General features: G+C 38.3%; 2 protein-coding genes across 3 annotated transcripts in view; both read left to right on the top strand.

The window, feature by feature from the left end:
* PTPN22 (protein tyrosine phosphatase non-receptor type 22) overlaps window positions 1-6,257 on the top strand; it is a 54,029-nt gene extending 47,772 nt beyond the window's left edge. Inside the window, exons 20-22 of one of the 2 annotated variants that reach the window (XM_053592552.1) lie at window positions 612-689; window positions 3,276-3,327; window positions 4,822-6,257. In XM_053592552.1, the coding sequence (XP_053448527.1) occupies window positions 612-689; window positions 3,276-3,327; window positions 4,822-4,891 (200 nt within the window). In that variant the 3' untranslated portion in view covers window positions 4,892-6,257. The remainder of the gene's footprint in view (window positions 1-611; window positions 690-3,275; window positions 3,328-4,821) is intronic. The other variant, XM_053592553.1, reaches the window with a different exon arrangement.
* Window positions 6,258-7,583: 1,326 nt separating this feature from the next.
* RSBN1 (round spermatid basic protein 1) overlaps window positions 7,584-27,306 on the top strand; it is a 62,858-nt gene continuing 43,135 nt past the window's right edge. The window contains exons 1-2 of the mRNA XM_053591683.1: window positions 7,584-8,351; window positions 22,104-22,777. Of these exons, the coding sequence (XP_053447658.1) occupies window positions 7,646-8,351; window positions 22,104-22,777 (1,380 nt within the window). The 5' untranslated portion in view covers window positions 7,584-7,645. The remainder of the gene's footprint in view (window positions 8,352-22,103; window positions 22,778-27,306) is intronic.

The raw sequence follows: 27,306 nt of genomic DNA, 5'->3' as shown, positions 1-27,306 counted from the left end.
ATAATATATGTGCAAAATGTGGAATTTCACTGGATTATTTTCAAAACTGGGCAGAAACTGATACATGCATACATATGCATGGGTGGCTATCTAACTAAAATAGCAAAACAAATCAGTATAGCAATGCTTTGGGAGATTATGGGACTAAATTAGAACCATCTATAGTGGGGGGGAAAGAATGAAGAAAGATTCTAAAAGTAGAGGAGTGTGTAAGAAAAATCACAAACTTGCCCTGGATGAATTATTGTGGAGAATAAGCGCAATGTTCTAAGAATGATCAGAGAGCAGAGTAAGATGAAGCCCAGAGCCAATGTGAATCCCCCCAAAAGCTTCTTATTTCCTTGGCAATTTTGTTTTGGGCTTTACTGTACAATCTGTTTACAAAAAAAAGAAACTTTAAAAAAACTACACATACACACAGATAAGAAGATTATAGTGTAAACCCATTTGTAAGCGTGTATATTTTGTTAATGTTTTATACTGATATTTTTATTTGGGAACATTAATTACTGTAGTGAAAATGTTTAATCTCAACAATCATGCAACCTCATAAACAGTAATCTGAGTCTGTCTTCAATCTTTCCCTTACAATTTTTTTCTTTTGATTCCAGCTATCTGTAATTCTTCCTCATCAAGCAAGCCTGCAGAATCTGTTCCGTCAAATAACTCTAGCTCCTATCTGAATTTAGGTATGTGTGTTATTTTATAGCAGAGTTTTAAACAATTATCTAAGTTATTCATTTGCAATGTAACAGATACAAATGTAAATATGATTGAAGGTTGTATGTAACAGTCTTTATATTCTTTTTCATAATTTTTTTTAACCTCAGCTACCTTTTAACATCATACATAGAACTAACTTGTCTAGCATGTGCTGAAAATAAAACTAGGTAACCAAATTATTATGTTGGCATGTAGTAAATAAATTGACTATCTAAATGAAATTGAGATGCTGTGATATTCTGGTTCATATCTAAAGCAAAGTTAAAAAAACATACAAGTGCGACAAAAAGAATAGTAGCTGGTGCTGTCTCATCTTTTCTAACTCATTCAACATTAGGTGATAAAGTACAATTCCAGCAGTATGAAGAAACTGTTCACCTAATTGGTCCTATTATAAGACTTATGAACTTAAAATGATCATTTATATTATTTTAAGCATTTAAGATACTATTTTTAGTATCTTAAATTTTTGTGTATTTAGCATTATACAACATTTTTGTATATTTACTATTATATAAAAATTTAAGATACTATTTATTTAATTTATTATTACTTTTTTTTTGAGACAGAGTCTCACTATGTTGTCTTCAGTAGAGCGCTGTGGCATCACAGCTCACAGCAACCTCAAACTCTTGGGCTTAAGGGATTCTCTTACCTCAGCCTCCCATGTAGCTGGGACTACAGACGCCTGCCACAATGCCCGGCTATTTCTTGTTGCAGTTGTCATTGTTGTTTAGCTGGTGCGGGCTGGGTTTGAACCTGCTACCCTCAGAGTATGTGGCTGGCGCCGTAACCACTATGCTACGGGCGCCAAGCCTAAGATGCTTTCTTATTTTTATTATTTTTGAGACAGAGCCTCAAGCTGTTGCCCTGGGTAGAGTGCTGTGGCATCACAGCTCACATCAACCTTCAACTCCTAGGCTCAAGCGATTCTCTTGCCTCCGCCTCCCAGGTAGCTGGGACTACAGGTGTCGGCCACAACGCCCGGCTATTCTTTGGTTGCAGCCGTCATTGTTGTGTGGCAGGTCTGGGCTGGATTCGAACCCACCAGCTCAGGTGAATGTGGCTGGTGCCTTAGCTACTTGAGCCACAGGCGCCGAGCCCTAAGATACTATTTTAAAAAGTATCACGTATAATCCAATTTTTTGTAAGAGGTATAGCAATTAGTAGTAAGAGATGACCAATAGAAATTATTATTAACCAAAGAGCATACCCTCTGAAAGATTCTGAGGGACCTCCAGAAATTAATCCCTGGATCACACTTTGAGAACTGCTGTTTACTGGTATTGTGCCTGTTTGTATTGTCAAAATTAGTTGCTGCCACATTCAGATTGCAGGTGGCAAGAAAACAGAAAAACATGGAGGAGATGTGGCCGCCGCCGCCTCCTCTAATGGTGTTAAGGCCCTGGCCTGGAAGTGGTAACAATGCAGTCAGCTTACATTTCCTTTAAGAGAACTTAAGACATGCGCTATAACTAAATTGCAAGAGAAACTGGGAAGTGTAATATTGCTAGGCAGATAGATACAAATGACTAGATGCATTTCTATTTGAGGAAGAAAGATTTTGGTGGGCAGGTGCCAACCTCTGCCCCACCTGGGATATGGTCCCCACATCACCTTGACAAAATGTTTAATTAGAATATCTGGCATTCTTTCTTTAGCTGTAAAATTATGTTTGGCTTTAATTAACGCTATCATTTTACAATGTTATAATTAAGAAAAAAGAAGTTATGGGCAGCAAGAGCACTGGCCACATACACCTAGGATGGCGGGTTTGAACCCGGCCCGGGTCTGCTATGCAACATTGACAACTGCAACCAAAAAGAAAAAAATAGTCGGGCTAGTGGCGGGCACCTGTAGTCCCAGCTACTTGGGAGGCTGAGGCAAGAGAATCACATAAGCCCAAGAGTTTGAGGTTGCTGTAAGTTGTGATGCCACGGCACTCTACCCAGGGTGATAGCTTGAGACTCTGTCTCAAAAAAAAAAAGAAGTTGTAAGTTTTATGAAATTATTTAGCTAAAAACATTCACAAAAATTATATTATACAAAACCTATACATATATATATGAAACAAAACTCTTTTCATAGTTTTCTTAGAACACAAATGTTCCCTGCCTCCTTTTTTCTCAGTGATACCATTTGAGTAATTCAAGGCCTATTCATCTTTACAATTGTCTATGATCTAATATGAGGATAAAATATTAGAGAGTTGGTTCCATGTTGCTTTCTCTCAAATATACCTAAATTTGAACATTTTATCCACTGGATAAAATGTAAAATCAATACATTTTTTCCACTGGATCCTTTTTATAAAGAAAGCAATATAAGTTATAAGGTCATATCATTTATAAAACTATTTGAATTTGAATGAAAAAATATTATGGTTCAGGTTCATTTTCCTGAATTGGACTGCACATAAAATAGGTAGCTCACAGTTCTTAGCTACTGAGAATTGACTAATAAAAGAGACATAGGTATTCCTAAAATTTTACATACTTAGTACTTACATGTGTCCTTCCTTCTATTCCTCGTCTGCTTGGGTTGTAATCAAGCTATCTATACTGATGGGATGATTTTTGACTATTGTGTGAAACCATTTAACCTGTAAGTATTCTTCTTTCTACTTTCTTTCTCACCACTCAGAAGAGTAAAATGTAGGCTTGGCGCCTGTAGCACAGTGGTTACGGTGCCAGCCACATACACTGAGGGTGGTGGGTTCAAACCTGGCCAGGGCTAGCTAAAAACAACGATAGCTGTATCAAAAAATAGTCAGGTGGCGTTGTGGCGGGCACCTGTAGTCCCAGCTACAGGGGAGGCTGAGGCAAAAGAATCTCTTAAGCCCAGGAGTTTGAGGTTTGGCACCCTGCTGAGGGCAACATAATGAGACTCTGTCTCAACAACAACAAAAAAGAAGAGTAAAATGTACATGAACTAGGCTTTAAGCCCCCTTCCTCAGTTTTTCTTATCATCATCATTAATACATATAATTTTAGTGGTTACCACCCCCCCACCCCCACCCCCGCCCATATTCTTCTTGTCTGGTATAGTTTTTAGGTTCAGTAATTAAGCAACATTTGAATAGTTACTATGTGTCAGGCACTGTATTGGATACTTTCACAACAAATATCTCATTTGATCCTTACCTCAGTTCTTTAAGGTACATAATATATTTGGTAAGATGAATTACGTTAAAGGCTTAGGAATATCTTTGAGTTTCCCATTCTGTTTTTCTTCTGTGTTTTGAACCTTTCATTTCTTAAGTCTCTGAAGTTGTTAAGTGTAAGAAAACTGTGAAAGTACACTGCCACCAAAGAAAAGTTTGTTGCTGAAGTGATTAAAGAAAAATGTCATCGATTTGCAAATATTTTGAAAGCATCCAGAAAGACTTTATTATTTGTGGAAAATTTCCTCATCCTCCTTTTTTGGGGTGGGCATGGAAGCCTAAGTTTGAGGAAGAAAGAGGAATAAAAATGATTGTTTAACTATTTAGCTTTTCAGGATTTCTTATTTATTTTTTCTCAGCTTTTCAAATGGAATCTCTTAGTGTATTTATGGCTTTCTGGGCTGATGTAGAGGTATAACTAAATTTAATATAATAGTTTTCTAAGTAATAGTCCTTATTTATTATTATTATTGTTTGGGATTCATTGAGGATACAAAGAATTAGGTTACACTGATTGCATTTGTTAAAGTCTCTCTTATAATTGTGCCCCCAGCCCCCTACCTAATTGTCCTTATTTTTGTGATATTTTAATTTGCCAGCTTTGGTTTTTTGATGGATGGGTGGTAGGTGAAAAGAAAACCATAAATAAATGACATTATATATTAAATTATCAAAGGCTATCATAACCAGGGATTTTCATCCTATTATTACCATCATTAAATTTTTAAGTGCTCTACAAACTTAAAATATTATTATCGTTTAAGTTTTAAATTATTATAATGCCTTTATAATCTATTACTAAATTGGTCAAAGATGACGATTGGATTTTAAAAAACCATGCATTTGCATATATTAAAATATACTCTAAAATCCAAGTATTCATTCATGTCTTAAAAACATCTACTCTTTTCATTCAAATTTATTTTTGTTCCCAGGTTTTGCCAATCGTTTTTCAAAACCCAAAGGACCAAGAAACCCTCCACCAACTTGGAATATTTAATGTAACTCTGGATTTGTAAGAATATAGGCTGCAAGTGCATCTGCAAATAAAACTACTAGAATACTACTAGTTAAGTATTCTAGATTCATAATATTAAAAATGAAGATAGTTTTTAAAAGTACTTTTAAAAGAAAATCAATATGCAAATAAATGCCATCTGTTTTGCATTTTCTTATCATTTACATTGGGCTGGAAACTACAAATAAAAGTTTGTCATTGGCTGGGTGGCGCCTGTGGCTCAGTCGGTAAGGCGCCGGCCCCATATACCGAGGTTGGTGGGTTCAAACCTGGCCCTGGCTGAACTGTAACCAAAAAAAAAAAAAAAAAGTTTGTCACTGGAGCTTATGTAAAGAACACTGTATGGGAAATACAATATATTTTTTAAACTTTAAAAGGTTGATAAGATTTGGATTTCAATTAAATTTTTACTATTTTTAGAATATTTAGAATTTACTATTAAAAGTTTTAAGTCTTGGCTCTTCGCCCATGGTTACGTTGCCAGTCATGTACATGGAGAGGCGCAGGTTCGAACCTGGCTTGGGAAAGCCGAACAATAATGTCAACTGCAACAACAACAACAACGACGACGACGAAAAAACAGCCGGGCATTGTGGCAGGCGCCTGTAGGCCCAGCTACTAGGAGGCTGAGGCAAGAGAATCACATAAGGTCAGGAGTTTGAGGTTGCTGAGAGCTGTGATGCCACGGCTGTGTACCTAGGTGACATAGTGAGATTGTCTTAAAAAAAAAGTTGTAAGTCTTTCCTTGTGGTAGCAGTATAAAATGCCTGCTTGTGACAATGACTATTCTCTGGTAGTTATTTGTGACTAAATACACATCTTCCTAAATGTTGGAGGAAAGTAGTGGCAAGAAATGGAGAAATTATATTTAACAGAACAAAATGTGCAAATAACAGCAGTTATCACTTTTAAATCTGGATATGCCAACTAATAAGATGTTCAACTCGTTCCTGATAAGTTTCAACCTACATTATTCCATTATCAATTCCAGAAAATCATCAACCCTCAGCTATCTTTTGGTAGCATTTTCTTCACTTAAAAATTTATATTCAACCAATGAGAGAGATTCTAGTTTAAAATATTATGTGAATATGCCTGCCTTTAAAAAAATTTATTTTAAATCTAATTTTATGTAGTAAATAAATTAGTGGATGATTATTATTATGAAGAATCCACCCAACTTCTAGGAGTTAACATCTTTTTATTTTAAAAGGCTTTATCTCTGGCGTGGCGCCCGTAGCACAGTGGTTACAGCGCCAGCCACCTGCACCGAGGACCAGGCCAGCTAAACCACAATGACAACTACAACCAAAAAATAGCCGGGCGTCGTAGCAGGTGCCTGTAGTCCCAGCTACTTGGGAGGCTGAGGCAAGAGAATCGCTTAAGCCCAAGAGTTTGAGGTTGCTGTGAACTGTGACCCCACAACACTCTACCCAGGGGGTACATAGTGAGACTGTCTCAAAAATTAAAAAAAAAAAAAAAAAGACTATTTCTAACTTTCAGGTATATGTTCTATTATTTAAACATCATTTTTGCTCTTCAATGCTTTTCATTTAGAAGCCTAATGATAGGACAAATTGAACTATTGTTCCTATTGTGGTACAATATACCCTAATAGATGATCAATAAACTTTTTACTTTTTTAAACTAATTTCACTGCAGATAGTATTCATTTAGGTAATATTTCTCCAGGAAAACAGTGGTATCAAATTATAGTCATTTTTTCCTTTACCTTTTTTAATTTTTTTGATTTTGTTTTTACCCTGGTGTCCTGCGTGAAAATCACAGTAATGTCATCTGCTGAGTGTATCACCGCATCAACTGTTTCCAAGTATCTTGATCAAAGACCAAATATATTAAATGAATCGTAGGTGAAGCCCTGTGCGTGGCGCACACCTGGAGTCCCATCCACTCCAGAGCCCGAGGCTGGGAACACAGCGAGAATCCGTCTCTTAAAAAAAGAAAGACAAAAAACCCTAGGTAAAAAAAGCTAAAGCGAGGAGCAACCATCCCTTAGTGAACAGTGATGATTTTTGGAGTGTCTTCTGGTTAGATGCACTTTTCAAACAGGCAATTTTACGCTTACGATTTGAAAAAAAATGTTAACTAAAAAATCGTAAACCTGGTTTTCCACGTACGGAAATATTCGAGATAAACGCTAGTCTCTACCTTTCCGGGCACTGGTCAGCACGAGGCTGGGCGGCAGGTCCCCGGGGCGCCGGCACCTGCCTAATTACGCGCCGTCGTAACCATAGCAATGCCCAGCGCAGGGCTGCAAACAGTTGCCGACTTGCGGCCCTCATTTTACACATCGCTACATCGTCTTTCCCCCTCCATTTCGTCGCTTGTCAAAGATGGAAGGCTGGAGATTCTTTTACCTCATAAAGGTTACGAGAGGAATATGAAATTTAAAAGTCACTATGGAGACCACCTACTCCGCGTGAAATGACGAAGGGGCGCAGGATGATAATGGGAACGCGCCGCCAGACTCGGAAAGCCAGAAACATTGTTTCGGCGGTTAAGGCGGTTGTCTGCCAGTCGCCGCCCAGCGGCGGTTGCGTCGCGTCTCGGAGCGTGACTCGGCGCACGCTCCCTTTCCGCTCTTCCACTCAGAGCCGGAGATGCTGCGCGGGGCGCGGCGGAACTACCGCTCCCAGAGGGCTTTGCGCGGCCGGGGTGTTTACAATAGAAGCTCGGTCGGAGCGGCCTGCGGAGCAGCTCTGGGGACTGCCGCTTCCGGCATGTCGGGCTCTGGACGAAGCACGGCCGACAAGTGGAGGGCGCGGGAGAGACTCCAATGCCCAGCGGGCCGTGCGCGGGTAGCGCTTGCGCGCTGCGCGGACGGGGGGGCGGTCGGGCCATTTAAATGTGTGTTTGTGGGTGAAATGGCTGCGCAGGTCGGAGCGGTTCGCGTAGTACGGGCGGTGGCGGCGCAGGAGGAGCCGGACAAAGAGGGGAAGGAGAAACCCCATGCTGGGGTCTCGCCGCGGGGAGTGAAGCGGCAGCGCCGAGCTAGCAGTGGGGGGTCTCAGGAGAAGCGGGGGCGGCCGAGCCAGGACCCCCCTCTCGCTCCCCCTCACCGGCGGCGTCGCAGCCGCCAACATCCCGGGCCGCTGCAGCCAACCAGTGCAGCCCCAACGGTCCCAGGCCCTGTTGAGCCTCTTCTCCTGCCGCCGCCTCCGCCACCTTCGCTGGCACCCGCCGGGCCCGCTGTTGCTGCCCCGCTCCCGGCGCCAGGCACCTCGGCCCTCTTCACCTTCTCGCCCCTGACGGTGAGCGCGGCCGGGCCCAAGCATAAGGGCCACAAGGAGCGGCACAAGCACCATCATCACCGCGGCTCTGATGGGGACCCCAGCTCCTGCGTACCGGGCGATCTCAAGCACAAGGACAAGCAGGAAAACGGCGAGAGGGCTGGAGGAGTGCCTCTGATTAAAGCCCCTAAGAGAGGTGAGAGCAGGCGAACTGCGCTGGCTTGGGCTCCAGGTCTTTGCCAGTTCCAGTATCCCACACGTTAAGCACTGAAAGACGCCAAACCCTCGCTTATCTCCTGCTAAGCGCACTGGGGTGGACTCTGGATTTTAGACCGTTGACACTCTTTGACCTACTTGAGGCTTCTCGCTCCTTGGCCGAGCTGTCAGTTACTAACCCCCCGACTAGTCTCCCCGAGCCTTGCTAGGTTTGTTTTCAAATTCGGGAGGCTTTCCGCGCCGCGCAGTTCTGAGCGTTAGATTAGTAGGTGGGGGTATTAAAAACTGCCTTTCTGAAGGAAAGGCTTGTCTACAATTCCTTCTCCCTGTTTTCCCTCCTGGAAAGCTTTAGTATTTACTCTCTTTCTGTTCCATAATATTCACGGGTATAGTTCAGGAATTTGATGAGGGAATTCTTATAGAGGTTACATGACCCACCGATTGACTTAGCTTCTGTAAGGTAAAATATCAAATGCAGTTTATCTTGGTTCTTTTTTTTTTTTTTTGTCTAGAGTCAAAATCATTTCTGCATTTTTATATTAGGTATTTTAATTCTTAGAGTAGGGAGGGGGAAGATTTTCTGTTCCTTTTGATCCTGGGAAATAGGACCAACAGTGACTGAAAAGGGGGACGTGTACAGAGATAGTAAAGGCAGGAATTACACTTACATTTTATTCTGTCTAGCACTGTTTGTGAATCTGTTTAATTCTAATAACCCTGAAGAATATTCAACCTAGAAAATGTAGGACTATCTGGTTGTGTGGGTTCTAAAGAAGTAAAGTTGGTCAAAATTGGTGTTTTCTTTTTTCCAGGTACCTGTAGCATTTATTTGTGTTATTCGTGGAAGAAACGGGATATGCTTTTGACTATGCCATATGTTTGTACTTTGTATATTATTTTATGTACTTTGTTGTTTCTTCTCAAGGTTTTAAGATACTTATGTGTCTTAGTACTGGGCCAGTTATTACATGCTGATGCACCAGTCTTTTAACCTAAAGTTTTGGGGGTCTTGCATTCTTCCCACATATTTGGGCTTAACTTAGGGCTAATCAGTTTTTTGTGGTGTTATTTCCTTTTTTTTTTTCTTTTTTAAAAAAACACCTCTTCCTTACAAGGTGAATTTTGTAGTGCTATAAACGAATAGTGTAGTTTGTTACAAATAATTGCTCAATAAGTATTTATTGAGCAGAATTAAATCTTTCTTCTTTTGGTGTTATCCAAATCTTATTCTCAGAATAGAACCATGCGGCAAGCTGACAAGAGTGCCAGTTTGCACCACCAATGTGCAATGATTTTTCTCTTTTATTTCTACGTTTATTCCTTACCTCCTCATTTCTTTTGCGTGTGTGTACAAAACTAGAAGAAATCTTAGTGGTCATCTGGTTTAAATTTATGTTGTAGAAGAGGAAACAGAGGCTCAAGTAGTGAAGAGACTTTTCTAATCAAGTAATAGTACCAAGTACCAAAATTTTTTAATTTTTTAAAAGATGAATTATTGGCATAATAGGGAGTAGAACCCAGACCCCTGAAACTAAGTTCAGTTTCAAGCTGCACGCTATTTATTTCTCTACTTGCAATTCATATTTTCCCAGTCTTTTGTTTACATTTTCTCTGTGCTTTGACATTACAGTAACAGAGCTGATTTTAGATCCTCAAGTATATCTGACCTAGTCCCCTTTTATAGGGGAATAGTGGCAGTAGCATGTGTAATATGCAGAGTACTTTTCTTAAGATTGCACAGATCCCTTGTTTTTTAAAAAAAACAAAAATAAGCCTCTAATCCAGTGTTGACTGATAGAACTTTCTCAGGTGATGGAAATGTTCTGTATCTGTGCTGTCCTATATGGTAGTTATATATGGCTTTTGAACAGATTTGAAGGGTGTCCATTGTGACAGAGGAACTGAATTTTTATTTTATTCAATTCTAATTAATTTACAATTAGTTACATATGGTTAGCAGCTACCACTGCACAGCTCTAAACATTTGTAGTTTGCCAGTATGTGAAGAATAGAAGTGATTTAAGATCAGGCCATTTACCCTTTTTTACTTTTGGCTGAAAAATTGTTGAATTATGTACTCAAACTATACTTTGGGAAAAAAGGGCTCCCTAATTCAATAGATTTAGAAGAAAGATGCTTGACATGCACTAATATTTAAATAGGTTTGAAAACCCCACAGAAAATAAACTGGTTTGAATTTGTTTAATCCAGGCTTTTGCACAGTATAACTGATACTTTTTTTATTCTCTGAACATCTTTATACTTGTTACAGGGTCAATCTGAGTTTAAGTCATAGCTCACCACTTAGTTTGACCAACAAATTGCTTTAACTTCTCTCACCCTCAGTTTTGCTCTCTGTAAAATGGGGTTATGGTATTTTATTTATAAGGTAGTTATGTGGATTATATGAGGCAATGTGTGGAAGGCACTTAAAATAGTTTCTCGCTCATTGTAGGCACTTAGTTAAAACTGCCATTTTATTTTATTGTACTTGGTTCTTGAAACAACTGATGAATAAAGAGAGTGTGTAGGCCCTTGTTATTTATAGAGTTATGTCTTTCCTTTGTTTATTCTCAGACTTTCAGAAACAAAATATTTTAACTCTTGATTTTGAGATAATTATAGAGTCACAGGAAATTGCAAAAATAGTACAAAGAAGTCCTTACCCTTCACCAATTTTGCTCCAGTGGCTACATCTTGCATAAATATTATACCAACACCAGCAAACTGACATTAGTACAGTATGTGTGTGTTATGTGCCATATTATCACATGTACATTAGTGTAACCATCACTACAATCAAGATAACAGAACTAATCTGTCACCTCAGAGATATCTTCCTGGTGCTATCCCTTTATAGCCTTAGGCACTCCCTCTGTCTCCCTATCCTCCCGAACTCCAGGCGGCTGCTACTCTGTTCTCCATCTCTATAATTTTGTCATTTTGAGACTATTACGTAAATGAAATCATACAGTATGTAATCTTTTGAGATTGGCTTTTTCCAGTTAGTGTGATGTGACTGAGATTCATCCATCCATGTTGTATGTTTCAGTACCTCACTCCTTTTCATTGATGAAATGAGTAAACAGACCAGGATATGGATGTACTGCGGTTCACCTATTGAAGAACATTTTAGTTGTTTTTAGTTTTTGGCTATTATGGATAAAACTTTTACATTCATGTTCAGGTTCTTGTGTGTATGTACCTTTTGGTTTCTCTAGGAATTGCAATTACTGGGTTATATGGTCAAGTACGCAACTCTGTGGGTTCCACATCCGTAGATTGAACCAATCTCAGATCAAAAATATTTGGGAAAAAGGTTTCTATTCTGTACATGTACAGACTTTTTCTTTTCATTACTCCCTGAGTAATATAGTATAACAACTATTTTTATTTTTATTTATTTATTTATTTATTTATTTTTTTGTAGAGACAGAGTTTCACTTTATGGCCCTCGGTAGAGTGCCATGGCATCACACAGCTCACAGTAACCTCCAACTCCTGGGCTTAAGCGATTCTCTTGCCTCAGCCTCCCGAGTAGCTGGGACTACAGGCGCCCGCCACAACACCCGGCTATTTTTTTGTTGCAGTTCGGCCGGGGCCGGGTTTGAACCCAGTACCCTCTGTATATGGGGCCGGCACCGTACCGACTGAGCCACAGGTGCTGCCCATAACTATTTTAACATTTAGATTGTAATAGATATCGTGAGTGATCTAGAGATGATTTAAAGTATAAGGGAGGATGTGCATAGGTTCTATGCAGGGACTTGATCATCCTTGGATTTCAGTATCCTTGAAAGGGCGTGGAACCAGTTACCCATGGATACAAAGGATGACTGCAATTTGCTTTTTTTTTTTTTTGTAGAGACAGAGTCTCACTTTATCACCCTCGGTAGAGTGCCATGGCATCACATAGTTCACAGCAACCTCCAACTCCTGGGCTTAAGCGATTCTCTTGCCTCAGCCTCCCGAGTAGCTGGGACTACAGGCATCCGCCACAACGCCCAGCTATTTTTTTTTGGTTTGCAGTTCAGCTGGGGCCGGGTTTGAACCCGCCACCCTCGGTATATGGGGCCGGCGCCCTACCGACTGAGCCACAGGCGCCGCCCTGCTTTTTTGTTTTTTATTTAATATATTCTCAAATTATTTTCTGGAATATCTGTTTCATTTTACATTACTACCGGTGATGTATAAGAAATTCATTTCCCCCATATTCTTGCCAGTATCTGGTATTGTTAGTCTTTATTTTAGCTATTTTAATAGAATGTGTGGTAATAGCTCATCTTGGTTTTGATTTGCATTTTCCTGGCTTGGGGCCTGTAGCTCATTGGCTAGGGTGCCAGTCATAAACATTGGAGCCGGTGTGTTTGAATCCAGCCCAGGCCTGCTAAACAACAATGACAACTATAACCAAAAAATAGCTGGGCATTGTGGCCGGGTGCCTGTAGTCCTAGCTACTTGGGAGGCTGAGGCAAGAGAATCTCTTAATTCCAAGAGTTTGAGGTTGCTGGTGAGCTGTGATGCCACGGCATCTTCCCATGGTGACAGAGTGAGACTCTGTCTCCAAAAAAAGAAAAAAAAATTGCATTTTTCTAATGGCTAGTGATATTAAACAACTTTTCATGTTATCATTTGCCATCTGTGTATCTTTGTCAGTAGGATGTCTAAATATCTGTATGTCTTTTGCCCATTTTGTAATTGAATTGCTTGGGGTTTTTATTACTGAGTTTTAAGAAATTTTTGTAGGGCAATGCCTGTGGCTCAGTGGGTAGGGCGCCGGCTCTATATACTGAGGTTGGCGGGTTCAAACCTGGCACCAGCCAAACTGCAACAAAAAAATAGCTGGGCGTTGTGGCGGGCACCTGTGGTCCCAGCTACTTAAGATGAGGCTGAGGCAAGAGAATCACCTAAGCCCAGGAGTTGGAGGTTTCTGTGAGCTATGTTGCCACGGCTCTCAACCAAAGGCAACACAGTGAGACTCTGTCTCTGTACCTGCTTTTTTTTGTAGATTGCAGGTACAAGTTTTTTGTCAGCTATATAATTTGCCAATATTTTTTCCAAGTCTGTTGGTTATCTTAATGTTGTCTTAGGTCTTTCCCAGAGCAAAAGTTTAAAATTTTGTTGAAGTCCAGTTTACTGAATTTTTTTTTTAGCGGCATGTTTCAGGTCCCAAGTCCTAAGTACTAAAGGTTTTCTTCTATGTTTTTGTTCTTAAAGTTCTATAATTTTAACTTCTACATTTATTTTTTAATTTTTTGAGACAGAGTCTTAACTATGTTGCACTTGGTAGAGTGCCGTAGTGTCACACACAGCTTATAGCAACAACAAACTCTCGGGCTTAAGCAATTCTCTTGCCTCAGCCTCCCAAGTAGTTGAGTAACTTCTACATTTAAATCTGTTATCCATGTGAGTTAATTTTGTATAAGTGTGAGGTTTTTAGGTCGAGGTTTTTTTGTTTGTTTTGCCTAAGGATATCCAGTTGCTTCAGCACTTTTTTTTTTTTTTTTTTTTGTAGAGACAGAGTCTCACTTTATGGCCCTTGGTAGAATGCCGTGGCCTCACACAGCTCACAGCAACCTCCAACTCCTGGGCTTAAGAGATTCTCTTGCCTCAGCCTCCCGAGTAGCTGGGACTACAGGCGCCTGCCACAATGCCCGGCTATTTTTTGGTTGCAGTTTGGCCGGGGCCGGGTTTGAACCCGCCACCCTCTGTATATGGGGCCGGCACCTTACCGTCTGAGCCATAGGCGCCGCCCGCTTCAGCACTTTTTGTTGAAAAGATTATTCTTCCATTGAACTGCTTTTTGTACCTTTGTCAAAAATGGGTACAAATTGAGGTAAGAATGATTTTTACATTTTATGAGGGAAAAACCTTATAACATGGGAAAATCATGTGAAATTTAGAGGCAATTTCCAGAAATAAAGTTTTATTGGAATATCTCTCTTCAAAACTATGGGAGTTTTTGCATTACAGTGGCAGAGTAGCTGAGATAGAGACCATATGGCCTGCAAAATCTACTTTCTCTGTACAGAAAAGTTTGCCCTGAATTCAGTTAAGACATGTTCAGCACACCAGCCCAATAGCATTCAGTCCAAGTTCATATGTAGGCTAATTACAAATTGTAATCCCAGACATTTGGAGTTGCTCATAAATAGCGGAAACCAAAATTTAATCTGTAAATGCTAGGGTAGTAACTTGCTTCATCTGTAAAACAGAAAGTAAAGTGATTTTAAAAGAGGTGAAGTGAAATGCTTAAAATTTTCTAGTTATTGATAGAACTGAGTATAGAACTCAGTTTTGTTGATTCATGGGCCAGTTGGCTTTTCTTTTTCCACTATGCATATTGGAATTTAGAAGTTAATAAAGAAATATTTAAATTATTTTATGTAAGCAGTAGCCTTGAGTCTAAACAGGCAGTGTCTTTTGAAGCCTTATTTCTTTCCCTGTTAACGCTCTTAAAAACAGGCCAAACATACTTGTCAAACAATTAAAGGAAGTAATACTTTTTAATTATTCTTGGTCAGTAAATTTGTGATATTAACACTATTTTAATTGTTAAAAATGAAAGGGGTGGGAGGACAAACCCTCATGGGTCCCTTTGCCAGTGCCATTAAATGACAGGATTGCTCTTACGCATGCCCTGGTAGTCATCCTTCTTTTCTCATATGTTTTTCGCTTTTGACCACCTGCCTAACTGTTACCACAGGGAAAGTGTTCCTAAACTAGATAGATGATGGAAATTTTCTGTGATGTCAAAAAGCATTGGCAGGATTTTTTTTTTTTTTAAAGATGAGGTCTTGCTCTGTTGCCTAGGCTAGAGTGCGGTGGTTGTCATCAGAGCTCACTGCAATCTCAAGCTGCTGGGCTCAAGAGATCCTCCTGCCTCAGCCTTCCCAGCACCTGCGACTACAGGTGCATGCCACACCATGCCTGGCTAATTTTTCTATTTTTTGGTAGGAACAGAGTCTTGCTCTTCCTCAGGCTGTTTGCAAACTTCTGGCCCCAAGTGATTCTCTCACCCCTGTCTCCCAAAGTATTACTATAGATACAAGCCATTGTGCCTAGGTTGGGAGGAATTTTAAGTCCAGAAACACTAGATTGTTTTTTTTTGTGATAAGAATAGAGAATTACTGGGATTATAAAGAGAATTGGTAATAAACAGATAATCTCATTTATCAGAGCAATACCTTCGGTATCGATATTTTCCCCTGTTCATCCAGAGAGAGGCAAAAACACCTTTAAAAGGATATGAAAACTTTTGTGTAACATAAATAATGCCATCTTAGTGATCTTGAAAACTTTTGTGTAACATAAATAATGCCATCTTAGTGATCTGTCCATTATTTTGTAATAGACAGCAACTAAATATTTGTTTAATGAAGTAATACTCTACTTATTGGAAGTTCTTCCAAGCAACCTTATAACTAGATAATCTTAGTTGGGAATGTTTCAGGGAGGGCTCAGAGCCCTGTCTAGAAGGCAGAAAGGAAGAAAGTGTAGTGTAGTGTTTTGGAAGTGAATTTTGGAGTTAGGTGAGAGTTTGGATCTTGGCTGTTACATAATTTATGACCTAATACGTGTATAAATTACATATCTTATTTTAGGTTGTACTCTACTAGTTTAAGGATTAAAAAGAGATAACATAGACGATCCCTATTAGACACTTGGTAAATAATAGTTTTCGTTCCTCTTTCAGAAGATTTTTTTTTTCCTTTTTATGTGTGTTTTTTGTGGTACACTACATTGTACTGTAGGCCAGTAATCTCTAGCTCTAGTTTTGATATTCCAGAGTTGTCGCCAGTTATTTCAAGGAATGTTATCAAATACTATTATAGTATTATGATTATGATAATCAAGATAAGGACTTATGGTCTTATTGTCCTTGTCAATGTGATAAGGGCCTTATATTCATTGTCTCATTTAATCCTTATAATAACACTGTGAGAAAGACTAGTATAAATAGTCTTTTAAGAAGAGAAAATTGACATTTATGAACTTGGCCAGAGACTTTAGTAAGCAGTAGACCCGGGGCATTAGCTTAGGTCTAACTGTAAAGCACCTGTTCTTATCTTAAATAGTACACTCTGTTGTGTCTAGAATTCACTATTTTGGGGCAATAATAGTTATTGTGTATTAAGTATTTGTTATGTTCTAGGACTAAGTACTATAACATGCAGTTTTTGTTTACACATGATTTTTATGAGGAGATACTGCCCCACCCCCCATCCCATTTTACCACTGAGAAACAAGATACAAAGAAATTAACAAAAGGTTATCCTGCCTCATTCATTATTGATAAGAATGCAAAGTGGTACAGTTACTTTGGAAGACAAGTGGGCAGTTTTTTTACAAAACTGAACATACCCTTATCATATAATTCAGCTGTATTCATATGCCAAAACTTGTAAGCAACCAAGATATTCTTCAGCAGGTGAATGGATAAACTGTGGTACGTCCAGACAATGGAATATCAAAAATAATCAAAAAGAAATTAGTGGCCAGGTGTGGTGGCTCAGGCTCAGGGGAGAATTGCTTGAGTTCAGGAGTTCGTAACCAGACTAAGCAAGAGTGAGACCCTGTCGCCAAAATAAAAGGGGGGGACAATCAAGTCATAAAAAGACATGGAGGAAGCTTAAATACATATGACTAAGTGAAAGAAGCCAGTCTGAAAGGCCACATTCTCTATGATTCCAATTGTATGATGTGCTGGAAAAAGCAAAACTATGGAGACAGTAGTCATCAGGGGTTTTGGGAGAGAGGGATGAGTAGGCAGAGCACAGAGGATTTTTAGGGCAGGAAACACTCTGTGTGGTACATAATACTATGATGGATACATGTTGTTATACATATATTTGGCCAAAGCCATAGAATGAATTAATGTAGCACCAAGAATGAACCCTAATACAAATTATGAACTTTGGGTGACGGTGTGTCAGTGTAGATTCATCAGTTGTAGCAAACATACCACTTTGAAGGGGGGTGTTGGTAATGGGGGCGGCTGTGTATATGTGGTGATGGGAGGTATACATGGGAAAGCTTTGTAACTTTCTCTAACTTTTGTTGTGAACCTAAAACTGCTTAAAAAATAAAGTCTTAGGAAAAAAAAATTGTGCTAGAACAGGGATTCAAACCTCTTTTTTGAGACAGGATCTTGCTCTATTGCCTGGGCTGAGGTACAGTGGCATCATCATAGCATACTGCAGCCTCAATCTCCTGGGCTCAGGTGATTCTCCTGCTTCAGCCTTTTGAGTACAGGCATGTAGCATCATGGCCGGATAATGTTTCTTGTAGCGATGGGGATCTCCCTGTGTTGCTTAGCTGGTTTGGAACTCCTGGACTCAAGGGATCCTTCCTCACCTTCCCAAGGTGCTGATTATTAACAGGTGTGAGACATCATGCCCAGCCACAGACCTACCCAGCAATTCTAAAACACCATAAGAGGGGTGGGGTAAATTGAAGCAGTGTTATGTTCACAAGAATTTGATTTTCAAAATGAGCACTTTTGGTTTCTCCTTTGTAGTCAGGTTTTTTTTTTTTTTTGGTAGAACTCTCAAGCAGACTGAGAAGAATTTATTGTCAGAAAATAAATGTAGCCCTTTTAAAATGTATGATTAATAAGATGTAAGCAGTTTTGCTCTGGCTTATCTACTATGATTTTTGGAAATAAAGATACTACTTTTTTTTCCAGTTTTTTCCATAAAAATGGTGTTATGAATTTGTTTTGTAAAGTGGAAAGCTAATTTTTTTTGCCTTGGTGAAATTCTGATGTCTAATAAATGGTGGTATTTGATAATTGATATTAATAGCACATATGAGAATTGATTTTTTTTAAAAAGACTTTTTAAAGACTGCCAGCAATTCTCAGATGAATGTTTGTATCTTCCTCTGTAGAATTACGTATTTCTTTTTATATTTAATTTTGTTTCAGTATGTGAAAGCTTTCTTTCTTTTCTTTTTTTTGAGCCAGAGTCTCAATCAGTTGCCCTTGGGTTGAGTTCTGTGGCGTCATAGCTTATAGCAACCTCAAACTCTGGGACTGAAGCAGTTCTCTTGCCTCAGCCTCCCAAATAGCTGGGACTACAGGCACCTGCCACAATGCCTGGCTTTTTTTTTTTTTAGGCACAAGGTCTCATTCTTGCTTCGGCTGGTCTCAAATTCCTGAGCTTAGGCAATCCCCCTGCCTCGGCCTCCCAGAGTGCTAGGATTATAGGTGTGAGCCACTGTGTCCGGCTGCTTTGCTCTTTTTCTATAAAGAACTATGGTCAATACATTTTTGCTTTTGTACCCTGGGAAACTTCAAAATGTGACTGACTACTTGAATACATTCTCTGTTGGAAAGCTAAAACTAGAAATGGAAATAGTGCCCAGACTTAGATTGACTTTTAAATAATGTCTTGAATTCAAGGCAAAACAGTTGATATCTTTCTCATAAAGCAATGGTGGCCAACTTACAGTAATAACCTCTAGTGGCTTATGTATATGGATGCCATTCTCAGTTGCCACCACAACTTACTCAAGAATAAATTTTCTTCTTGGAAATTTGTTAACTAATATGAGATGGGTAGTCTCAAACTTCTCTATAAATAAAGTTGAGCTTTCTATATCTCAGCTTTAGATAAGAGTCAAAATTTGAAAAACAGGATTAGTGAGGGGATAGATTGGAATTTATTTCATATTTTAAATTTTTATCATGTTGACAAATGAGATTACAGGTTACGGTCTTTTTCATTTCCTTGGTTTTTTGTTTTCTTTGAGATGGGATATGTTGGATTTATTGAATGGTTTTCATAAATGAGTTTTGGAATAAATGCCACAGAGACTTGGCTATGTTAGAAATACCACTGGTAAGCTGATAGTAATATAGAAAACGTGTTACAGTCGAGGCAGTTCCTTTTTGGAGTTAATTTCAGTGGCAGATCTAGGTTGCCGTCCATCTTCTGCATACCAATTAACCTTTTCTGAAGCTTAAGATAACAAGTTCTGTTCAGAGACATTTTCTTTTCTTTTTTACTTGTGAAACTGTGAAAACGTTTAGCAGAGGGTTATTAGATGACTGTTTTAAAATTGGTCTAGCCTTTATATTTAATGGAGTTAACATCTAGTTGCTTGGGATTATTAAAATTACTGATTTGATATTGGGGAAAGTATTTTGATTAATTTTGTTGGTAAGAAATATGAATGACTGTTACTAAGTATTTTAAATTATTCTCAAACATTTAGTTGCATGTAGAATAAAAATTGTCTGCTGTAATCAGTTTATAATCAATCTGATTACATGTATAATGGTATTCAATCTGAGTTTAATTAAACAAATGATGTTTGCAAATGAAAGGTTTTCATTTTGTTCTTAAAATCAAATATTAAATGAAAGTTGTGTGTTATCTGTACACCTTAAAATCTTTGACTTAACACTTTTAAATATTTTCTTCAGAAGGTTTCATTTCTGTTGTAATATCTGGTTGATTTGGAGTGATTTTATATAGAGTACTGCAGCTAATATATATTTACATATTATACCTAGTAAATTCTTCACTGTAATATTTGTTGAATTTTTTCTTTGCCACTGTATAATGGGATTACTTGGAGTATTTGTCTTAATGTTGAGTTACTTGAATCGTATCAGAAGTACTGTACTGTAAATACTAGACCAGATTTGAAGGTTGGTCAGTACTGTGCCTAATACTTAATCCTCAAGATTTCTTATTATATTTTCCAACTAGTATATAAAAGATGCCATTCTGCCTTGGGCTTGTTAATTCATGATAATCCTTTACAAATGAAAAATAATTTTTTAATAATAAAAATATTGATTGTAGAAAATTAGAAAATGACACATCAGCAGAAAAGAAGCTAGACATTTATGATCCTACCACCCATAGACAACTATGATTAATAACTTGGTGTATGTTTCTCCAGATAGTTTTCTGTGTTAAGTAAATGTGTAACAAGTGTAGATCAACATGACTTTTTCCTTTCTTTGAGTCCTTTCTTTGTCTCTGCAATATTTTCTTCTAGATCTTTACCAGTTTGGCTTATCTTTTTAGGACTCAGTCTAAGCACCACCTCCTTAAAAAGAGCTTCCCCAACATCTAGAATAGCCTACTTACCTCTACCTGGTATTTTCTTTTTCTTGTCTAACTAGATTGTAAGATCCAAGAGAGTAGGGATTGTGTCTGTCTTAGCGCCTATCCCTAGTGCCCAGAAGTGTACCTAACCTACAGGAGGTATTAATACTCAAATGAAAAAATGTTTAATATTATAAATATGAGATCAGAATGTCCATGTGTTTAAGTGGTCTGGAAAAAAGGATAAGATACACATAACTGACCTTAGATTACTTACTGTCTAGGGGAGAAGTAGAAAATTTAAATATGTAATAACACAGAGTATGATTAAATGTTGAGACAGGGAAAATATACTGCTAAGGGATCTTACAGCAGGATTAGGCTATCCGGATTGGATAGGGAAGATTATTAGAGAAGGCTTTCTGGAAGAGGGACAGTGTAAAGATTTTGTAACTTTATAATTTGTATGTCAGTATTTTTCATTTATGATAATCTGTAATGGCTGGATAGTACTTCATAGTATATAATACCAGAGTTTAATCAATTCCCTGTTATTAAATATTTAGAGGATTCCTTGCTTTTATTGTTTTAAATAATACTGTCATGAATATCTTTATATAAAATCTTTAATTATTTTCTTAGGTAACTTTTACTTGGAAGTGGGATTACTGGGTCTGAGGATTATACAGTAGAACCTCCATAGTTGACCACCTCCCTACACTGACCACCTCCTTAAGATGGTCTAGCCTCATTTTTGTGGACCGGACATGGATGTATGTATCAATACAATAGACCTACTTACTTATGTTGGCCACCTCCATACGTTGACCAGTTTTTTACAGACCCTTGGGTAGTCAATTTACAGAGGTTCTACTGTAGTATTTTTGAAGACTTTTGACATATATCACTAAATTGTCCTTCAGAAAATTATACCAGTTTATACATCCAGGAACAGTATATGAGGATGATAAAGAACCTTAAAACAAAAACGTTTGCCAGTTAGTTAGTCAAAAATAGTGTATTAGGCAGCACCCGTATCTCAGTGGGTAGGGCGCCAGCCACATACACCGAGGCTGACGGGTTCAAACCTGGCCTGGGCCAGCTAAAATAACAATGACAGATGCAACAAAAAAAATAACCAGGCGTTGTGGTGGGCGCCTATAGTCCCAGCTACTTGGGAGGCTGAAGCAAGAGAATCGTTAAAGCCCAAGAGTTTGAGGTTGCTGTGAACTGTGACGCCATGGCACTCTACCCAGGGTGACAGCTTGAGACTCTATCTCAAAAGAAAAAAAAAAAGTGTATTATGGCTTAATTTGTCTTAGTTTGATTTGACTATACGTGTCATAGTAACTTTTAGACTATCACAAAATATGACCAGCTTTCATTTAGATTTTATGATAGCATATGTGAAATTACTTAGATATTTCCATTTGTAAGTCGTATTAAATTATTGTTTGTCCTTGCATCATCTAGTTTTTAAAATAATCTTTAAGCCAGAACATTATATTTTAAGATCTCTGTTTTATGCATTTTCTAAACATTTACCTTATAATGACAAATTCAGAGAAATTGAGAATAGCCTATTTAATTTGAGATCAAGTACCCTAGAAAGTTTGTATGTTGACATTAATACTAGCAACTAACTTCTTTTTAATTATTGTGGCCAGAAACATCAGATGAAAATGGTAAGACCCAGAGAGCTGATGATTTTGTCTTGAAGAAAATAAAGAAGAAAAAGAAAAAGAAACACCGAGAAGACATGCGAGGAAGACGACTTAAAATGTACAATAAGGAAGTACAAACCGTCTGTGCTGGCCTGACCCGCATCAGTAAAGAAATTCTCAACCAAGGACAAATAAATAGCACTTCAGGAGTTAATAAAGAGTCCTTCAGGTATCTGAAAGATGAACAGCTATGCCGATTAAATTTGGGCATGCAAGAATATCGGGTACCCCAGGGAGTACAAACACCATTTATGACTCACCAGGAACATTCTATTCGTAGAAATTACTTAAAAACAGGTACTAAATTTAGCAACTTTATTCATGAGGAACACCAGTCCAATGGTGGTGCTCTTGTCCTTCATGCTTACATGGATGAACTTTCATTTTTGTCTCCAATGGAGATGGAGAGATTTTCTGAGGAGTTTCTTGCTTTGACATTCAGTGAAAATGAGAAGAATGCTGCTTACTATGCTTTAGCAATAGTGCATGGGGCAGCTGCTTATCTCCCAGACTTCTTGGACTACTTTGCTTTTAATTTCCCCAACACTCCGGTAAAAATGGAAATTCTGGGCAAGAAAGATATTGAAACAACCACCATTTCAAATTTCCACACTCAGGTAAGGTATAATCATTATTCAATTATTTGAATAACAATAATAACAGTATCTCAACAGTATTAACTTCATTTTGTTGCATAGCTCTTAGCCAGCACACTTTTGATAAAAATTCATGGTGATAAAGGTGCTTCAGATTGTTTTTCTGTACCTCTACTTGAAAAATCTTAATTGCTGAGTTCTTTGTGGTGGGGCTTGTTACTTGAAGAAATACTTTATACATGTTATGTATCATTACAGATCTTCATGGAAAACCAGTTTGAAACTAATCCGGTCTTTTACAAATCAGGTGATGTTAGTATGGAGTATGTGATTTAGATCTGGTAGCCTCAAGGTAACTTTAGTTAAGATTTACTTTTGTGTCATAATAAAACACGTGAGGGTGTTGGCCTGTTTATTTATTTGCCAGGTTTTTCAGTTTTTTTCTTCTTTCAGTAACTTGTTGGCAGTCTATCCCAGAAACATACCTTACTTATTGTCATTAGGAAGACCGCCATAGACTCTGCTCCTTCTGCCTATGCACTGTTCTAGGTGAAGACATTTTCTGAAGCCTTGCTTGGGCAGCTAGGCTTAAGTCAGCAGGGAAATGTCTCCTTCTTAATCAGTGGTATTAACCAAACACTTTTTTCAGTGAAATTATTTGGGGGCATAAGAAGAAGTTAATAATGTGTCCTAGGTTTTTTGCTTGCATTTCTCATAACGATTATGAATGTGAATGGTCAGCTATAAGTTTGTATTGTATATATTATAAATTCAAGTTTAGTGGAGTATGTATTTCACTTTTTAAAGATCCCTTTTTCCCCCAGATTATCTAGTAATTTGCTGCCATTCATATATCGTAAGATATATATATATTTTTAAATAGACTTGCATAAGACTCTCAGCTGCCTACATTATAGTGGTTTCAAGGCACTTAGATTTATTCGAAACCTCCTCTAACTTGAATCTTTTTAGTGAGTCTTACCATCTTTACCTCCAGTGAGGGGAGTATCCAGTTTAGATTTATGAGCTTCAGAATTTCTCTAATTGAAGTTCTCTCTGCAGTAGAGAGAGCAGGAGCAGCCAATCTGGAGAGGTCGCAAGATGGGGCTGCCCAAGATGTTGGAACACGATGTGCAATAAAGGGCTTCGTCTTGGATTTTGGCCTTGTTACTGCAATCAGGTACCGAAGTGCTGACTTTCATAGTAGTTTTTCTTTTTTTTTTTTTTTTTTAAAGAGTTCTGCCCTTTGAAGGTTAAGGAATCTTATTTTTATAATATTGCAGAAGAGACTGAGAATAGTTCTAATATAATCCTTAATCCCCATAAGTCCTTATTTAAAAAGGAAAGGTATTGCTGAGAGCAGAGTTAACCATGCTTTATCACTTTTTTAGTTTAAAAAAAAATGCAACAAATTTTCTCTTTAGATTGATAGACCAGTAAGCATATCTGAGAAATAAAGCGAGAAATTTTGAGGAAAAAGTCCTGGTTTTAGAAGGGTGATTTTTTTCACTTTCATATTAGTCTGTAGTGCATCATATTTTTATGTCAACAGATAGTATCCTATATAAATAATTAAGAAAAGAATATATCTCAAAATATTCCCTGCTGATTTTTGTCTTCCAATTAATTTTTTTAAAGGGAGCTGAAATTTAAATGACTGTACCAACAACTTACCTTGAGGTTTACTTTGAGATTTATAAAATAACCACTTTTAGAGAACATCAGATTGTTACTCAATTAAATACTTCAGCTACATAAGTATATTGGGGACTATAATGAGTCTTGTTCTCTGGTGGTCCTTGAACTTAGTTTTACTTGTGAATTTTCAGTCATTGGACAGAGGAGTGTGGGGTAGATATAGGAAGTTGGATTAGCCTATGAAAATTTGGTTTAAGTTCTTACCTGGTAAATCTTTGGCAGATGTTGAGATGGAAGCTAGCATAGTAGTTCAGATTCATTTAGCACATGCAGGGGTCCTCAAACTACAGCCCGTGGGCCATATGAAGGCGGTGTGATTGTATTTGTTTCCGTTTTGTTTTTTTACTTCAAAAAAAGATATGTGCAGTATGCATAGAAATTTGTTCATTTTTTTTTTTTTTTTAAACTATAGTCTGGCCCTCCAATGGTCTGAGGGACAGTGAACTGGCCCCCTGTTTAAAAAGTTTGAGGACTCGCATCCTTTTATATTAATATCTGAGTATTTGAAAATACCTAAGGAATGGGTAAGCAATTTTATCTGTTTTCCATTGAGGAAACTAAGGCTTGGAGATGGTGACTGTTTTCAAAATAATATAGCTAATTAGAAGAGTCCAAATGTAAACCTAGGCCACCTGAACAAAGTTCACATAATTTTACCGTATTTCTGACTTACTTCAGCCATTGGAGAACAGATTAGTGCTTTTATTTGTCTAACTCAGTGGCATTAAAATATGTCAGTTTAAAACAATGTGCAAAAAGCTTTTGTTTCTAATTTTTTTCTCTTTTTTTTTTTTTTTGAGACAGAATCTCACTCTGTCACCCTCCAGAGTGCAGTGATGTCATCATATCTCACTGCAACCTCAAACTCTTGGGCTCAAGCAATCTGCCTGCGTCCCTAATACCTGGGATTATAGGCATTCACCACCATGCCTGGTTTTCTATTTTTTTGTGGAGCCAGGGTCTACAAAATTAAATACTTCAACCATGTAAGAATATTGGGGACTATAATGAGACTTGTGCTGTGTGCTAGTTTTGTGCTAGTCTTGAACTCCTAACCTCAAATGATCTTCCCACCAGGGCCTCCCATAGTGCTAGGATTACAGGTGTGAGCTACTATGCCTGGCCCTGTTTCTAATATTTTTAACAAATAGCATTAAGTGAATGCCTTGGGTATTTTGGACTTCTGTGTTTGTGAAATCTTACAAAGTTCTCTTAACCCTATAAATAAAGTCATTTTTTTTTTATTACTTAGAGACAGTTATTGGAAGTTATTTGTAGTTTATTTTATTTTTTTTGCAGTTTTTGGCCAGGGCTGGGTTTGAACCCACCACCTCCAGCATGTGGGGCTGGCGTCTTACTCCTTTGAGCCACAGGGCCACCCAGTTTATTTTATTTTTTTATGGTGAAAAGTTATATATTTAGAATTAGCCAGCTGAACTTGGTTTAGATGATCCCAGTTTTGTTGGCAACATCCAAAGCATTGTAATTGGGAGCCAGTTGAACATATGCCTTCTTTTTTTTTTTTCCTTGAGACTGAGTCTCATATCCCTCTCGGTAGAGTGTGGTGACATCACAGTTCACAGTAACTTCAAACTCCTGGGCTCAAGCGATTCTCTTGCCTCAGCCTCCCAAGTAGCTGAGACTACAGTTGCCTACCACAATGGCTATTTTTTTTGTTTTAGTTGTCATTGTTGTTTAGCAAGCTCGGCCTGGGTTTGAACCCGCCAGCCCTATTATATGTGGCCGGTGTCCTAACCACTGAGCTATGGGCATCAAGCTGAACATACGCCTTCTGTCCATCAGGCCTGATTAGGGTGTTGAGCTTGGCCACATCAGTGTCATAGAGCTTCTTCAACAGCCTTTTTGATTTGGTGCTTATTGGTTTTGACATCCACAATGAACTTAAGTGTTATGTTGTCTTCTGTCTTCTTCATGGCGGACTCAGTGTTGGGGGGGGAACTTGATGATGGCATAGTGGTCAAGCTTGTTTCTGTTAGGGATGCTCTTTTGTTGATATTTGGGCTGCCTCTGGAGCCGCAATGTTTGGCCCTTGGAAGGTGGATGATGTGTGGATCTTTTTTTTTATGGCTGTGGATGCTTTTTAGCACTGCCTTCTGGGCCTTCAATGGCTTTGGTTTGGCATCGGCTTTGGGAGGGGCAGGAGCTTCCTTTTTTGCCTTTGGTGCTATCTTGTGAGAAGATAGTTTAATATATGTAGCCATAATAATTATTCATAACTATATTTCAAGATAGTTTATTCAACAAACATTTATTAAGGATCTGCCATGTACTGGGCACTCCAGTGTTCTAAATGGACTAATTGGTGAGTTTGGTCTAGTGTATGAGATGGTAAACCAGGCATTTATACAATGTAAGTACTAGATAGCGGTATGCATGCATAGGGAAAACCTTATAATGGAGGGGGCACAATCCATGATGTTATGTAACTTAGATTGGAGGTGTTTAGAAAAGGCATTTCAAGGCGTTTTTTAGAAGGTGTTTAGAAAAGACATTTTAAGGCATGTAATGCTTGAATACAGTCTTATATATTTATTTATTTTTGAGACAGGTTCTTGCTCTGTTGCCTGGGCTACAGTGCAGTGGTGTCATCATAGCTCAGTGCAGCCTTGAACTTCTGGGCTTAGGCAATCCTTGTGCTTCAGACTCCCCTGGCTGGGATTACAGACATGTACCATGGCCTCTCCAAGTGCTGGGATTACAGGAGTGAATCACTACCTATGTTAGGCCCTTATGTACAGGGGCAGGTTAATGCTTCTGTAGGGACATTTTAAGGGAATAAAAGCCTATGCAAATGCATAGAGACATTTGAGAATGTGATACTTTTCAGGGAG

This window comes from Nycticebus coucang, chromosome 5, assembly GCF_027406575.1.
Source record: "Nycticebus coucang isolate mNycCou1 chromosome 5, mNycCou1.pri, whole genome shotgun sequence".
Classification (NCBI taxonomy): Eukaryota; Metazoa; Chordata; class Mammalia; order Primates; family Lorisidae; genus Nycticebus; species Nycticebus coucang.
This window is presented reverse-complemented; position numbering and strand designations above follow the sequence as displayed.